This window comes from Trematosphaeria pertusa (assembly GCF_010094035.1).
Source record: "Trematosphaeria pertusa strain CBS 122368 unplaced genomic scaffold BU26scaffold_7, whole genome shotgun sequence".
Classification (NCBI taxonomy): domain Eukaryota; kingdom Fungi; phylum Ascomycota; class Dothideomycetes; order Pleosporales; family Trematosphaeriaceae; genus Trematosphaeria; species Trematosphaeria pertusa.
Genome location: NW_022987218.1, coordinates 2246635 through 2261611, shown reverse-complemented (window position 1 = coordinate 2261611; position 14977 = coordinate 2246635). Strand labels below are relative to the sequence as shown.

General features: G+C 56.1%; 5 protein-coding genes across 5 annotated transcripts; 1 reads left to right on the top strand and 4 right to left on the bottom strand.

Annotated features, from left to right (window-relative positions):
- Window positions 1-784: 784 nt before the first annotated feature.
- On the top strand, window positions 785-3856 carry BU26DRAFT_319751 (uncharacterized protein). The gene is made up of 3 exons (XM_033822030.1): window positions 785-1181; window positions 1233-3565; window positions 3623-3856. The coding sequence occupies exons 1-3, from the start codon at window positions 1062-1064 to the stop codon at window positions 3732-3734; spliced, it is 2565 nt and encodes an 854-aa protein (XP_033684548.1). The 5' UTR covers window positions 785-1061; the 3' UTR covers window positions 3735-3856.
- A 901-nt stretch (window positions 3857-4757) lies between these two features.
- BU26DRAFT_531316 (NADH:ubiquinone oxidoreductase 11.5kD subunit) lies at window positions 4758-5622 on the bottom strand (the record flags this gene model as incomplete). The annotated part of the gene is made up of 3 exons (XM_033831018.1): window positions 4758-4928; window positions 5105-5244; window positions 5595-5622. 3 exons carry the CDS (start codon window positions 5620-5622, stop codon window positions 4758-4760), a joined length of 339 nt encoding a protein of 112 aa, XP_033684547.1.
- A 1593-nt stretch (window positions 5623-7215) lies between these two features.
- BU26DRAFT_519575 (uncharacterized protein) lies at window positions 7216-9402 on the bottom strand. Its single transcript, XM_033829092.1, has one exon. It carries the CDS (start codon window positions 8926-8928, stop codon window positions 7390-7392), a length of 1539 nt encoding a protein of 512 aa, XP_033684546.1. The 5' UTR covers window positions 8929-9402; the 3' UTR covers window positions 7216-7389.
- A 2179-nt stretch (window positions 9403-11581) lies between these two features.
- On the bottom strand, window positions 11582-11938 carry BU26DRAFT_565184 (uncharacterized protein; the record flags this gene model as incomplete). Its single annotated transcript, XM_033833371.1, has 1 exon — window positions 11582-11938. One exon carries the CDS (start codon window positions 11936-11938, stop codon window positions 11582-11584), a length of 357 nt encoding a protein of 118 aa, XP_033684545.1.
- Window positions 11939-12665: 727 nt separating this feature from the next.
- Window positions 12666-14958, bottom strand: BU26DRAFT_426344 (pyruvate decarboxylase-like protein; the record flags this gene model as incomplete). Its single annotated transcript, XM_033823666.1, has 9 exons — window positions 12666-12991; window positions 13051-13603; window positions 13656-14228; window positions 14303-14445; window positions 14497-14517; window positions 14571-14645; window positions 14696-14762; window positions 14831-14861; window positions 14921-14958. The coding sequence occupies 9 exons, from the start codon at window positions 14956-14958 to the stop codon at window positions 12666-12668; spliced, it is 1827 nt and encodes a 608-aa protein (XP_033684544.1).
- Window positions 14959-14977: the final 19 nt, after the last annotated feature.

The following is a 14977-nucleotide window of genomic DNA, read 5'->3' as shown; positions in this document are numbered from 1 at the left end:
ACGTGTTTCTAGGGATGCAGGTGTCTCGGTCGCAGAATGTGCGGCTCCGCTTCAGGTTGCCCTTTTGGCTTGGGTTGGCTGCGAACTCTGTGCTGACTTGCATGCCTCGCGTCGATGACGGAAGCGAGGCTGCGCAAGCGCGTTTGTCGACAACAAAAGACGTCATCCACGGTTTACCCATTCACAGCAAAGGCTGATTGGCAGCACCGCTGGTGACGAATGGAGAAAACGTGGTAAATGTCTCTCAACGGTCCACGGGTGTTCTGCAGGGCTCTTCTCAGGGTCCGTTTGGGTCCGTTTGCATGCGGACACGGGGTGACGTGCAGCCCACTGAGGTGCGGCCGCGCCGAAACGGGCAGCCGTAAAAGCGCGTTTAAGGATTCGGATATGGGTAGAATAGGGAGCGGCTTTGAATGGTATACACCTGTGATAGAGTAGACGTGGTAGCAATGAAATTCCCCAAGATTTTTGCTGGACGTGTGTAGAGCTCGAATTTTGCACGGCATCGCGCGTCAGATCGTGTCACGGGAGCGCACGGATTGCGCCGGGCGATGGCACCTAGCCAAGGTAGGACGCAATTGAGCCGCGATTGTCCTCGCAGACAGCCCGCCGTCTTCGATATCGAAGTTGACGCCTTTTGCACGCATCCACTGTGCGCTGCTGCCCGACGCGCCCGCACTCGCAGTCCCAGATCCGCCAACCGCTGTTTCGTCACGCGTCGGTGAAAACAAACAACCGTGGAACCCTGGACAATATTCGACTTCCACCTGGTTCGTCTCCTCTTCACCTTCACCACCGCACCCGCCCTACGCATAGACAGCCTCCCCGCTCCTGCCGCGCCTCCACACAGTCCTGCTCCGCTGCTCTGACGGGGAACCATCAGCCGGCCGTCCACAGTAACCGCGTTCCCCTCGAGTCTCGGTGGGGCGAAAGAGCTGTCAAAGACGCACCCCCGGCTGGACTCGCCTTCGCAACGTCGCTCGACCCCAACACACAAGCATACAAGTAGAAAGCCTACTGACGCTCGTTTCCTCACCAGAGAACCCCCGTGTACATGTAGTATGCCGCCGTCCGCGAGTAGGAGAGTCGGGCTGCGCTCCCGCCGGGAGCCAGACCTCCAGCCGCAGTCAGACGCAGACACGCCAGAGTCGATATCGACGCCCTCGCGCAAGCGCAGGCGGGTAGGCAGCCCTCGCGACACCGCTATAGAGGGCACACGCTCACATGCGCAGTTGAACGGCGCCGACCAGGTCCCCATCGCCGACGCCCCGCGAGCCCGCATCACGGAATCGGTCGCGAGCAACGACTCGAATGCGACGCTGCCGAACGGCGCAGACGCTGAAGTGCCCTCAGACCCCGTCGAGCGCCAGAACCACATCATCGCCCACCTGCGCACCCCGCCGAACTACGTCCCCAACGCCGCCATCGACTACGCCAACGACCTGCAGGCCCGCAAGATCCACGGCAACAACGTCGCAGCTTTCGCCAAGATCGCCGCCCGCGACTGGTGCTTCTTCGTCCAGAAGACCCGCCTGCTCATCGGCCGCGCCGATTCCGCTGTCCGCCCGAACCCGCCCGTGAGCTCGCAGCACGAGGTGTCTGGACTGCCGGATAGCGAGGACCCCGCCAACGAGTGGGGAGTGGATATCGACCTGGGCCCCGAGCGCCAGGTCTCCCGCGTGCACGCCGAGATTGAGTACGACGGCCTCGAGCGGACGTGGTTCATCATTGTGAACAGCCGCAACGGCCTGAAGCTGGACGACATCAACTTGCACAAGGGCCAGCGTGCGGCGCTTCATTCTGGCATCTGCATCGGTATTATGGGCACGCAGATGCTTTTCTTGTTGGCCGGAAATGACGATGTGTTCCATCCTATGCTGTGGCGCCAGGTGAACAACGACCGAGAGGCTAACGAGTCTGACAACGACGGAAATCCGCCCTCTCGGTCCCTGCCACACGCGCACCCCAGCGGACCTACACCAAAGCGTGAGCAATATGACCCGTTCCCGCCCACTTCTTCCCGCAATAAGCAGGCATCCCAAGGCTATGGCAACCAATTGACATCTACCCCAGGCCGCCCGCACGCGGGCACCCCGATAGCATTCCGCTCCGCAGAGAAGGATCCCCGCAGCAAGGGCTCGCCCTCTGCGTACCCGCGGGGCATGATGCTGGATACCACCGAGGATATCGACTACAGCCAGGACTCCGCCAAGGATATCAAGCCGCCGCATAGCTATGCTCAGCTGATTGGTCAAGCCATCCTGAGCAGCCCGGAGGAGATGCTCACACTGGCCAACATCTACGAGTACATCAAGAACCGGTATGCATTCTTCCGGCATACCAGCGGCGGCTGGCAGAATTCGATACGCCACAACCTGTCGCTGAACAAGTGCTTCGAGAAGGTCGCCCGCCGTACCGATGAGCCTGGAAAGGGCATGAAGTGGAAAATTACGGATTCTGAGCGCGAAGACTTTGTCAAGAAACAACTGCTCAGGCCCACCAAAGGCGGCGGGGCGATGCGCATGGACACTTCGGACCCCAGCTCACCGGCGCTGAGAACCTACCGGGATCCGCGAGACGCTCGAGAGCAACCGTTGCAGGCCACCGAGCGGCTCCAGGGCGCTCTTGACCAGCCTGACATCTTCCGGAAGCAGACCGCTAGCGCCCGCGTCAAGTCTCCTCCCCGTTCTGCTACGCCGCCTCTGTCTTCCGTCCCGATGGCGAACGAGTCGTATACCCCAGATCGTGGTCCCCGCAGCCAAGGTCAGATGGCAGGCTTAAAGCACTCACCGACCCACCGCGAGCAGGACCGCTTTGTGACGCCTGCGAAACGTCTGTTCTACCATGAGCAAGAGGAGGCACGCATCCCGGCTTTTGTCGCCAACGAGGATGCTCATCGCGGTATGGAGTCTTCGCCAGGCGTGGACCCTGTCAAACCGAACGTGTCCGGTCTGCGAGGCGACGCTGCTAATTCACCGCCGACTTTGTACTCGGACGCCGCCGGCAATAACACCAACGGCGCACACGATGCCGGTCGTATCAACGCTTTGGTCACCCCGCTCGTTTCCCGCCATGCCCCCCATCTTGCCCCCCCGAGCACTGCACAGGTTCCCAGCCAGTACATGAATTTCTCCAGCCCGGCTCCGTTCTGGAAGTACATCGATCTTCCGAGCACGCCCGCCAAGGCTCCGCCCGAGCTTAGCCCGATCAAGATGAAGCGCGATGAGGATGACAAGGACCGCGAGGATGAGCCAGCTCAGCCTAGCTCGCCTCCGATCATTGCGGATGAAGTGCATAGCGAGGAACCAGAGGACAAGGACAAGGACAAGGACGAGGACGAGGAAGACAAGATGGACGACGATGAGGACGACCTCGGACCCGAGAGCCCGAGCCGCACTGTGTCACGCCCGGTTAGCCGTCGCGAGCTCGGCGGCTCGCAGCGCTCACGGTCGAACTCAAATGTCAACGGTTTTGACCCGAAGACTTCGAATGGTGGGATGGTCCGTGGTGCGAGCTTGGGCTCTTTCGATGAGGATCCGGACGAGGGCGGCTTCGATCTCTCCAAGTAAGTTTCACACCGCGCCAGCCCGATAGCAGGCCGGACAGGCTAACGTTTTCGAAGGGGCTTCCAAAAGATCGGCTCGTTTCACCGGAGCCATGCTCAGGCGCTTGGCGTGCTTGGACGGAGTTCGCAGAACCCAGATTCAAGGACGAGCGTGCCTACGAATATGTAAACCACCAGCGCTGCCGCCTACATCACCACCTGACCGCTATCGAGAGTCAACCCGCCCTCCCTCTGCAACACGACATGTATTCCCTACCCAGCTCTCCAGTCTCGGCCTTTCCTCACCCCGCCCCGTCCCCGGAAATGAGATGTTTACCTATCTAGCAGGCTTATCAGCGTACATTCGTACTACGTACAGTGTTGGTGCTAAGACTGGTGGATTGGGTACACGTCTTGCCTTTGCCTTGTCTTATTACATGTTTGCGTACATGTTCCTTTTCTTGTCCACTCGCACACCGTTCCTGCTGCGCTCAACTCCTACCGCCTTCTTACTCACTGTTTCACATAATACAATGGGAGAAAAGAAGGAGAATGGGCGCATGCATCGCAGGAGTCGGAAAACGGGAGGCCATCGTCCGTCTGGGTGACTTCTCCGTGTATTATGCACTTGTAGGGTTTTTTCTTTCATTTGCATTGGTGGGGTTATAATCGGGGCTTACGAGAGCCTCCTTTCTAGGGCGTTTTCATGGATGGGGAATGAGTCGGGTTTTTTTCCTCTCATGACGGCACGAGTTTCTTATCGCCTTAGATGATGGGGAGGCTGCGTGTGTCGGCTTATGTGCTTTCGTAAGGGAGAGCTGGGTATCGTAGGTGGCATCTATTGAATGAAACATATGCTGAAAGGATGGCTTCCGTTTGAGCTTCGGTGTGATGCCGTGATACCGCGTGACTAAGCTTGCTGTGATGCCGGAAGGCAACGAATGAGGGGAGCAGTGGTGTAGCTGATGGGGAGATTAGTTCTAGGTGTTCACGCAGAGGAGTAGAGCAACCCTTCAGCAGGAGCAGTCGGACTATACGCCGAAGCACCCTCAACGCGGCATAAGCATCACACGATATGCACAATTCCAAGTATTTCAGGACCTTCTGGCGTTCGTCGTTCATGCCTTTCGCATTTCTCTTACCCTGCTTATCGCTTGTGGTATACAGAACCCCTCTCCATCCCCTGCATCAATCCTCGTCTACAGTACCCCATCTAGTTGATCTCCTTGTGTGGGAACCACTTGCTCGCCTTGAGATTCTTCTCCTCGAGCGGCGCATCCAGCACGCCCAGTCGCCGTATTTCGCCCGCCGAGGGCGCGTCGTCGCGCTTGATGTTTGCTTCGGCTTTGCGGTAGGCGGCCTGGAGGGCGAGGGTGCGCGCGGCCTGTCATTATCAGCACTCCGCTTTCATCTTACACACATGTCGTCTTCCTCTTGCTGTTCGAATGGCTCCGGCTGCCATGGTGTGTGTGCGTTGGATGGATGTTCCGGACGCGGGTGGAGAGACGCGCATCGAGAACGGGGATTGGGATTAGGGGAGTTAGAGAGAAGGGAACGCACCTCTTTCTTGTGGTGCAGACACTCGTAGTAGTCCTCGAGGACGGGCTGGCATTTCCGCTTGCCCGAGTCGTCTTCGGCGCTGGTGTTTGTGACGTAGCAGGCGAGGACTTCTTGCCAGAAGGGGAAGCAGCGGGAGGGTCCTGTGCAGGCGGTTGTCAGCGCTGTTTTGAGGGAGTACGCTGCGGAGATGTAGGGGGACGGCGTGCGAGGCCGACAGGGGGAGGAGAGCGGCGGAGGACCATGGTGGTGCGGTGGCTTCGCGGGGGTCGAGGAGGGTCGTAGTCGGATTTGAAGAGCTTCGGATGTTCTTCAATCACGCAGTCGTACTGCCTGGTATTGCAATCCGTCCTCCTAGTGCTGTATCGCCGTCTCTCGCCGCCGCAATCGTTTCGCTCGCCGATGCCGTCGCCGTGTCATTCCACACTCTCCACCCATCCCTGCTCGCCAGAATCCCTCCGCCCGTGCCATTGACGAAATGCAGTATACGTACCGCCAGCCAATCCGTATCCTGAAGCCATGGTCGCGGTGTGGATGTGGGTTTCGCGGGTCGAAGGTGCAGCTTCGTGAGAGGTGAGGTCGGGCGAGCTTAGCTTGGGATTATGTAAGCGGGGTTTATCACGCGGTAGAGGCTTGGCGGTATACTATGCTCCTTTTCCCCTTGTGGGGCCGGATAATACGATGCGTCAGCGGCAGTGTTTGGAAGAGAACCTCGGCTGATGCTGATGAGAGGGACCATGAAGCTGGATTGGTGTTGTCATTACCAAGACTTGACCTAGCTGTCAGCACAGTCAATCTACCGCGTCAATATACCAAGATATCGGTTGATGCCAGCCTCTGTTATGGAACCCCGGGACAATTACACAGGAGTATACAGTCGAGAGTCTAAGAAGGAAGTCTTTTGAGCTAAGCATATTCCATCCAATTACGCCATTGCAGTAAAGGCCATTTAGCATGCCCAAGCAGCACTCCGCATGTACCACAATCCGGCCTCCGTAGCACACTGGTACTTATGCGGAGGCATCCTCCTAGTGATTCCCAACCCAAGAAAAAGCCACGCCGACGAAAAGATACCACTCCGTCCATTCGACCTCGCAGTCCCGCAGTTGATCCAAGCCAAGCATTCAGCTGAGCTACTCGCACTTCCCCAACGCACACGTTAGCCGTTTCTTTGGTCAATCATCAAGCTCTGCGTGGAAGGACAAGAAGACTAATTTTAAGAAACTCACGTACGTATGTATAGTGTCCAACCATAGACCCAAGATTGTCATACCGGCAAGCGGAGAAGCAGCTCGCTCCCTTCAGACCAACCTCATGTCAGCGAAGAACCTAACTGCATATATAGAACCGCAGACTTACGTTACTGCACAAATGGTGTTTTCCACCAACGATGCAGATCCGTGGGTCCGCGGCGCTGCACTGACCGTGTACGCGCTTACCGATGGGCCCGGTGGTGCCGATGGCGGCTAGGGCTAGGAGTACGGTGATAGAGAAAGGGAAGTGCATTGTGGGACTGCAGTCTTGCCGATGGCGGCAACGGGGAATAGTGATGGTGACTTGATGAGGCTTTGAGAAGTCGATTCCGTTGGCTGGTGAGGATAGGACGTTGCTCATCTCGCTGGTCCGCTCTCCTTTATATGTAAGATATGTGCTACCACTGCCTCTCAGTTCTTGCGCGTCTATCATTCGTTTCTGATCACATGGTTGGGAGGACACTGAGCACCTTCACTCTCGACGTCGTGCTATCACGTTCTGCTTCCCGATCAGGTTAGTCCAACCATTGGCTTACGTCTCTAAGGTGATAGCAATGGCAACGTGGAACATTGCACGAATTTGGGGCGTTGGGGTCGACAGCAGCTGTGCGACATCGGCCTGGGACCATTCTGACTTATCGCAGGTGCAAAGCGTTTCTTCCTGTGCTCTTTGTTACGGCTTAACTTACAGGACTTCGCATTACTTATCTCCCTATTTCAAGTCACACACTTCCAAATTACCCACGAGCACGGTACCCATGTTCCTCAAACCAGCCCCCACACGATGAGCAACGAATAGGGAAGTGTATATGCGCATTTCACTGGCATCATTCACTGGCAATTATATCTTCTTAAACTTTCTTCTTGTTCTATAATCTTGGATATGCGCAGGTCTCACTACCGGTATCTCGGGTATTGTTTAGGACGATGAAACGCCCGGCATGTAAGACAAAAAAGCCAAAACGTCGATACCTCCAAGCGCTCAAACGGTGTCCGAACAGCATTGCGGTCTCAACATAAACCTCGATAGTATCCTCAAACTTCTGCGCCGATACTCCTGGCCCGCGGGAGTTCCTGCGCTTGCTTGCTGGGCGATCCCGACCTCGATTTCTCCGGCGTCAGCCTAATTTCGGCAAGCTCATCTTCGTCATCGGTTTCATAGCCGGTGACGGTCTCGTCGTCTGACCATTTTTCGTAAGTGTGACGAGATGATGGGCGATTACGGGGCTGCGTGTCGTTGGCGGGTTTCTCCTCGGTGTCCGGGGTCTCTTCTTCTGGGACGCGTGGATCCTCTTGGATGACGGTCGATGCCGGGCTGGAGGGTGCCCCCGGCTCGTCGAGTACAACGACTTCCGCTTCCAGACCAGACAGGGCATGCGAATTGTGTAATGCTTCGATCCGCGCCGAGTCAGCCTTGACCTTCGCCTTGGCAATATCCTTCATGAGCTTCACCCGCACGTCCCAAGAGCTGAACATAGTCTCAAACCTCTCAGGAAAGTCGTCGGGAAGATCCAAGGTACAATTGTCCTCCTGTCCGTTGTCCTGGTATGCGGCAATGTGTCGGACGTACAAGTCAATCATCTTGACAACGAATGGCCCGCACGGGCCGGCGTCCTCTCCGGCGAAGCTGTTGTTCCGCCATTGGTGGGGCGTGTTCCACTCGATTGTGAAATCGTAGCTCTCGTTGAGGATGTTCTCAACCCCTCTCATTACCGTCAGCGCCGTAAACTGCTGGCTGTAGTTATCAATCAAGAGGGAGTCGACAAAGTGGGCAGTCATCTTGAGTCGATCAATAGCGAGGAAGGACCAGTGCAAGCCGTGGGTAAAGCTGCCATTTGTTTCGCCGAACCCGTCATTGAGCGGGAGAAAGATGTATTTCTTGTCGCGGAACTGCTCCTCGTAGTCGCCATAGTTGGCGTAGTTGTTCTCGTCAATGTCGCCTGCTTTCCCAGGGAGGTACAGCAGCCCAGCGGTCATGGAGTTGGCGATGGCGATCTTGCGGCGCTCACAGTCGTAGCGCTGGGCGACGAGCTCGAGACCAACATCCAGGATAGTATCGCGCATCCAGGAGTGGTCCCCGGTACGTTGAAGAATCGTCCAGATATCCTCATTCGTGACTGACGCCTTCTCGCCCTCAAAGTATGTGTGGTTGCTGGGATAGACGTCGTAGAGGAAACGTCTCGGGTTGAAGTCGGGGAAGCGGCGAGGGTCTGGCAGGATGAAGTCAGGCTCACGCAGAAGCGGCTCGTCCGTCTCATGGTACTTAAGCGGCGGCTGTTCGAAGTAAATGGCGGGCGCGTCTAGCATAGCGAGTTCTCTTTCCGTGGCAGCATGGCCCGTGGGCTCCTGGTACCCCGTGATGACGTCCACGCTGTATCGGCGCTGGCGGAGAGGCGGCCTCGTCTTCTTCGTCGGCACGAGGCCCATACGGCCGCCGCGGGCGGCAATAACGAAAGTCGCCCGTGTCTGGTGCCGCAGCATGGGCTTCGTCATCCTGTAGGCGCGCGAACGTTTGTAGTGGGCATCCTTGGCGACCGGCTGCCAGCTCGCAGAGGTGAGCGAGTCGGCTGTCATTTCGGGCGGCGAGGATTGTTGTGGGCGACTGGGGTGGGTGCGTTGCTTCTTCGCGGCGGGTTGCTGGTCGGTGTCGGTTGAGTTGTTGCGTGAGCGCACACGGGGAAGTTTATGTAGTGGGGACAATATCGCACTCAGAGCTTGCTTTTGTGCGCCGAGGTGTCGAGGTAGACGCATTCTCACAATGCGATTGACAATGCGATTGACAATGCGGATCGCGGGTGACAGGCCTGCGGACGGCAGCAGGCGGCTTGCAACGGCGGGTGCGGAACGGTCGCTTTCACCGTGTTGTGAACGTTTAGGGCGTCCTTTCACCGGTACGTGAGAGGAGACCGCATATAAACACCGTAGCAAACGTTGCAGGCTTGTTCTTTGGAAGTCGAGCTATTCAACGCGGTTGAGAGCTACGGTAACATGGCCGTGGAAGGCCGTATTAACAATACTGCCAGCGTAAATGTGGCTGGTTGAGGTGAGGCAGTCGGCGGGTGTCTACCAGCGTGCGAAGTCAGCCCGGCGAGAGAGGTACGTCATTGTTTGGGCACTGGGGGTGAGCGTCGGAGGGGAAAGAGCGAGCGAGCGCCGCACACAGAGGGAAAGAAGGAGCAAAAATGCTCGGTGGGGAAACCAAGATATGTCAACCGGGGGCAGAATTGGGACAGTACCTTGAATGGCTTGCCCAGGCTCAGGACCCACAAGGGCCGGCCCTCCCTCAGCGGTCCGTTGAGCTTTCCGGAACGTCCTGAAAACCCGCTCTCACCATACGGCCGATAATTTTCTTCCACGGCTGGTTCCAGCCATGTACGCTCGTTTCCCGCACCGCTTCCAGCGCCCTCCCAATCTCCTGGACATCATTTTCCTCGCCCGCCTAATACGCCCCATGGTAACACACGAAGCTCTCCACGGTAGCGAGAGAATGAGCTATGCACAATGCTGCTGCAAGACCATACTCAGCCTCTAGGAAGAGAAAGGTCGCTCTACAGTCGGCCAGGGCAGCTATGGTCTACATTGTGGTCAGCGATTGTAATTCAAGCGCCAGCTCAGTGAAAACTACCGCGTCAAACCGCATTTAAGTGAACATCTGCTGGGAGCAGCCCTTTTCCAGCGTCTTAGGAACGTAGAATTGGACCATATGCATTAACCCTTTGACGTGGCTACGCCAGTACCGTACCGAAGCACAGATGTCGTTCAGTTGCTGCATGAATGTTCAGCTCAGCTCCATCCACCTTACTGGCCAGTTGATACTGGGAGTTTGACATCATACCTCATGCTGCGCTCGTAGCTGTAGACTGCCCGAGCCATTGTGCAGGCTCCGCATGCTGGCTGCTGCAGATCACATTGCAGTTCACCGTTAGCCCGATTTCGGAGGCTGATGGCAGACCTGTCGTGTACTTTCTTCTTCTTTCTGCACCAAACGCAACCTTTTCAACCAGATTGAAGCTAGCCGGATGATTACGGCTCTTTACGCAGGGTAAGAAACCCTTTGAGCGACCTAGTCCGCCAACCATCATTACCGCTGTGGCTTCAGAATGGATAAAGACGTTGGCCGTATGACTGCTTGACGTCCGAGGCTGTATCACCAAGGAGGCGGCTTCCGGGAAGGGAAGCGACTGTGGAGTGCGCTATGTATCCTGAATTAAGCAAATATAGAGAATTTACGAGGCCGAGGCGCGGGGCCTCGATATATGTGTCCCGGAACGTGCGAAGGACTGGCTCAGGGCCTAGTTATTTGCGCTTAAGCCAACGAGGCGAAAGCATACGGAACAACGGGAAGAAGCGAACGCCCCTCAACAGCGAGAGTGAATAATGATCCCAGGTGGTGCCGGCCGACATTGTTGCTCCGAAGCCCCAGAGAGATGATGTTGAAGATGGCCCCTAATTCGTCGCGATCGGAGAGATTGGCGTCGATGGCACTAGGCCGAAAGAGGACACGTTTTGCGCCTTTACTGCTCCAATTCATCTTTCTCCCTCGACGGAACTTGACTTCCAACATGCCCACGATACCTGAGGCTTGCCGTTCTTCCGCTTCGCGTCCTCAGTGTTGCCCAAGCTTAGGCTGCTCCTTCCCGGTTATCCAGCGAGGGTCCGATACACAGCAGGCCTTAAGGAGTCCCAACGATGTCCACCGCTGAAAAGGATACAAAATGAATCTTCTTAGCCCTATCCAGACATTCCCTTTGATCTTGAGGCTTCCGCCGAAGGACAACATCTTGCATCGTCTCTCACCAAAGGAACAGCCATGCCCATCATCCCTGCAGATGCCATCGGACGCCGCATTGTACGGTGATTGTCTTCAGCTCACGATACCTGATCGGCACGTTCTGTCGGGAGTGGAAGGATCCAGTGGACGGGCTGAAGGTACGATAGACAGGGACCGGAGAAATACCATGATCTGTTGGTGGTCGAAAAGGTAGTCTGAGCCCTGCGGCATTCAGGACTGGAGCGCACGGGGATTGAGGCCGCCAGGCTTTCCGGCTCAATCCAAGGGTGTTTTATCGATATTTACGCGACGGCGTTGGCTTCATGGAACCTGCGAAGTCCTCGAAAGAAAACGGCTTTGTTCCCTCTTCGCCGTCGAAAGCGCAGAATCAAATCCGGCGGATGTCCCCATGCGTGTATCCCAAAGTTCTCCTATCCTTTCATAGAGTCGCTTCTCTCATCCGACAATACTCATGCATAATTTCCCAGTCCTCCCATCGGCTTCGACCACCTCGCGACCGTCAAGCTCCACCTTCGCCAGCCCGTCTACTTCGCAGATCTCTTTCCCTTCCACTTCTTGAATCAACCCGGGATCCAGCTCACAAACGGGAGTCCCTTCCATTTCCGGCACTGCAGTATCCTGAGCTTGTCCTTCTGGCTTCTGGTTCAACCCCGACTCTTCGTCTTTCGCTTCCTTCTCGCGCTTCAACCGCTCCTTGATCTTGAACCAGTAGAACAGGCACATCATGAACGCCGGGATGAGCATAACAATGCCCAGGACGAGGAGCGATTGTTTCGCATCGTCCGCCTTCATGTCGAAACTTGCACGCTTGCTCTTTCGAACCTGCTTCCAACGACGAAGAGAATGATATGAAAGATGGGAAAGGTCTGCTAAAACAGCGACTTATGCCCCACAAAACCAGAGAAACGAGTCTTGTGCTGGCGAGACCTAAAACATGAGGTTCTACCAATATTCTGGGGGCCGCGCACGTCATGTGCCGCAATCTATCCCCCTGTCTCGGGATCCAATGGGGTATTGTGGGCCATCGATAAAGTCCCAAGCGAATCTTGCACCTGCCTTTTCCAGCCGGAATACTATCTAGATGTCCGTGGCTTATGCCAATTGGGGGCGTCGATCGCGGAACGGTTGGGGTCCGATCGTCTGGAATCCTGCTGGGTCCAACGGCAGAATAGATGGGGACCGGAGTACGCACGACACGGCATATCGATGCTTGCAACAAACGTCTACAACAATGCCATGCGACTCTATTTTTCTCGTCTGTAGTCTATTTCTGTCATTCTAAACAGCTTCAATGGCTGGATACGGGTCTGGGGCTCCTTGCCACTCTCTCCACAGCTCCAGCTGCACACACACGGTCTCTGCACAGCACTTCCACTCACGATTCGTATAAGTCTTTGCGAAAAGGGAAGATATTAGTTGTCTACTTTTCGCCTGTGTATTCACAATCCAGAACCCCCCCCAAACTACCTACTCACCCCTTCTTCTCTACGGTCACGCAATCCCTCACCTTCTATCTTGATCAATGCCATTTCACGCCCCCAGTCTCCGTTACGCTATCCAACCCCCAATTCCCATACGTATCCACAAACCCCTCCTTTGCCATATACTCCCTATGCTTCTCGCCGCCGCGATACGCCAACTGACTCGCCAGCCGCCACGCCGTATCCATCTTGTCCACGACAACTTCAACGAGCTGCAAGTGCGGCGGGTCCGCGAGCTCTGGCTTCGCCAAGATGGCGGCGAGCTCGGTTTTGGTGGTGGCAAGGTGGAAGGAGGTGGACGGGGAGGGGTGCTGGTAGAGCGGGAGCAGGTGTTGATAGGAGGTTGGGACAATGTCGTTGTATGCTGCAGAGGAGTGTTAGTAGGATGGGCATAGTAGGTAGACTAGAGCAGGGAAGACTTACTTTGCTGCGCACCCCAGATCATCCTCTCCACCGTATATCCCTCATTGTTGATCACGAAAACTACCACCTTCAACCCCGCCTTGATCATGGTTCCCACTTCTTGAATCGTCAGCGCCATGCTTCCATCGCCCGTCACTAACACTGTCCTCCCCTCTTTCTTCTCCCCATTGACCCCGTTCGTCCCGTCCCCGTTCACCTTCCGTTCCAGCTCTTGCCGGGCTATTTCAATACCCAGCGTCGCCGGCGTCGCCCACCCAATACTTCCATAGTAAATTTGCGCCTCGAAGCGGATGTCGGAAGGGAACGTGATGTCACAGAGTCCGAACACGGTGGTGCCGGTTTCGCCGACGAGGATATCGCCCGGGCGGAGGAAGGATGTGAACTGCGGCCAGAGGTGAGATTGCGTGATGTGCTTAGCATCCTTATCTTTCGGCACCCGCGGAGGCGGCAGTTGTGGCTTCGGAATTGTGTGCTGCGGCGTGGATGGCAGGGCTTTGGCGAGGGTGGCAAGGAGCGACTTGATGGACGTGTTGGGGTAGTGCGTTCCTTTGATCTGTGGACCCTATCAGTTAGACATGGTTTGACACGAGGGTGGGAATACATACCACGACATCAAACGGATTAATATGCACTGCCATTCCCTCATCCAACTTCCTCGAAAAACTCGCCGAATTCGTGTCTGCAGGCACATACCCCAGTGTAACCACAAGATCCGCCTTCTTCGCCTCTTCCTTCACGCCAGGGGTGCTAATCTCCCCATTCCAAACCCCGACGTACATTTCCTCCGTCTCGTCGACGACGGCTTTGCCCATGTTGGCGCAGAAAAATGGGACGTTGAGTTTACGGACGAGTTCGCGGGCCTCGGGCGCGGCGTTGAAGCGCTTGACGAGCGCGTCGACGAGGAGGATTGGATGCTTAGAGTCTGCAAGCGCCTGGGTGATGGCTTTTACGGCGGCTTCTTGGGTGGCGGGGTCGACGGTGGGAGAGATGTCGAGGGGGGTGTCGAGGAGGGAGGAGGGGACTTCTTCAGCGGAGAGATCGAGCGGTATGAAGATGTAGACTGGCCCGGACTGGACGAAGCATTCGCGGATCACTCTGTCAATTTCCGCAGGTGCGGTCTTGATATCCCAGAGTTCGGCAGCGGCAAAACGGAGGGGCACAGAGGCTTTGTTATATTGCTATGGGAGGGTTAGTGCATCGGTTGATGGAGAGAAGGAGGAAGAGAAGACGGGCAGGGAGAAGGAGGAGGTACCTGGTGGTCTGGTTTTGATCCGATGGAGTGGTGGATCATCATGTGGTTGCTTTGCATTGCACGGGTTGTTTGTCCAACGATATGGATCATTTTTACGCGTTCACACATGGCGCCTGCGACGCCGTTCAGGGCGCTGAGTTCGCCTTCATCGGGAGTAAGCCAGCTGCCTTCCTAGGTGAGAGCGGAGGACATACCGACGCCGTGTGTGGTAACGACTAAGATTATGAACGTTAGCTAGAGCCCAAAAACTGAAAGCCGTGGAACTCACAGCACCCGGGTAACCCCTTAATCCTGGCATAACCATCAGCCGCATACGCAGCATTCAATTCATTCTGATTGCCGACTGCAGCGCGTCAGTCTCTATCCTCGCACCTAGACAGGTTGTGTGCATACCCCATTTCAAACCCTCAACTTGGAATATCGAATCCAGGAACTGGAGATTGAAGTCCCCTGGGACGCCCTTCAGGCCGTGTCAGCGCATCTATGTACAATCGAAGGTCAGTGGCGTCTCGTTTGAGGATCACATACGAATATCGTTTCAACGCCGATCTGACGTAGCCTACAAAAGCTCAGTCAGATAATTCTCTTGCAAAGACGATTGACGCCTTGAGTGTGTACCTCTCCCACATGTACCGACCCAGCGTAATCTTGGACATCTTGCCGATTCTTCTATCC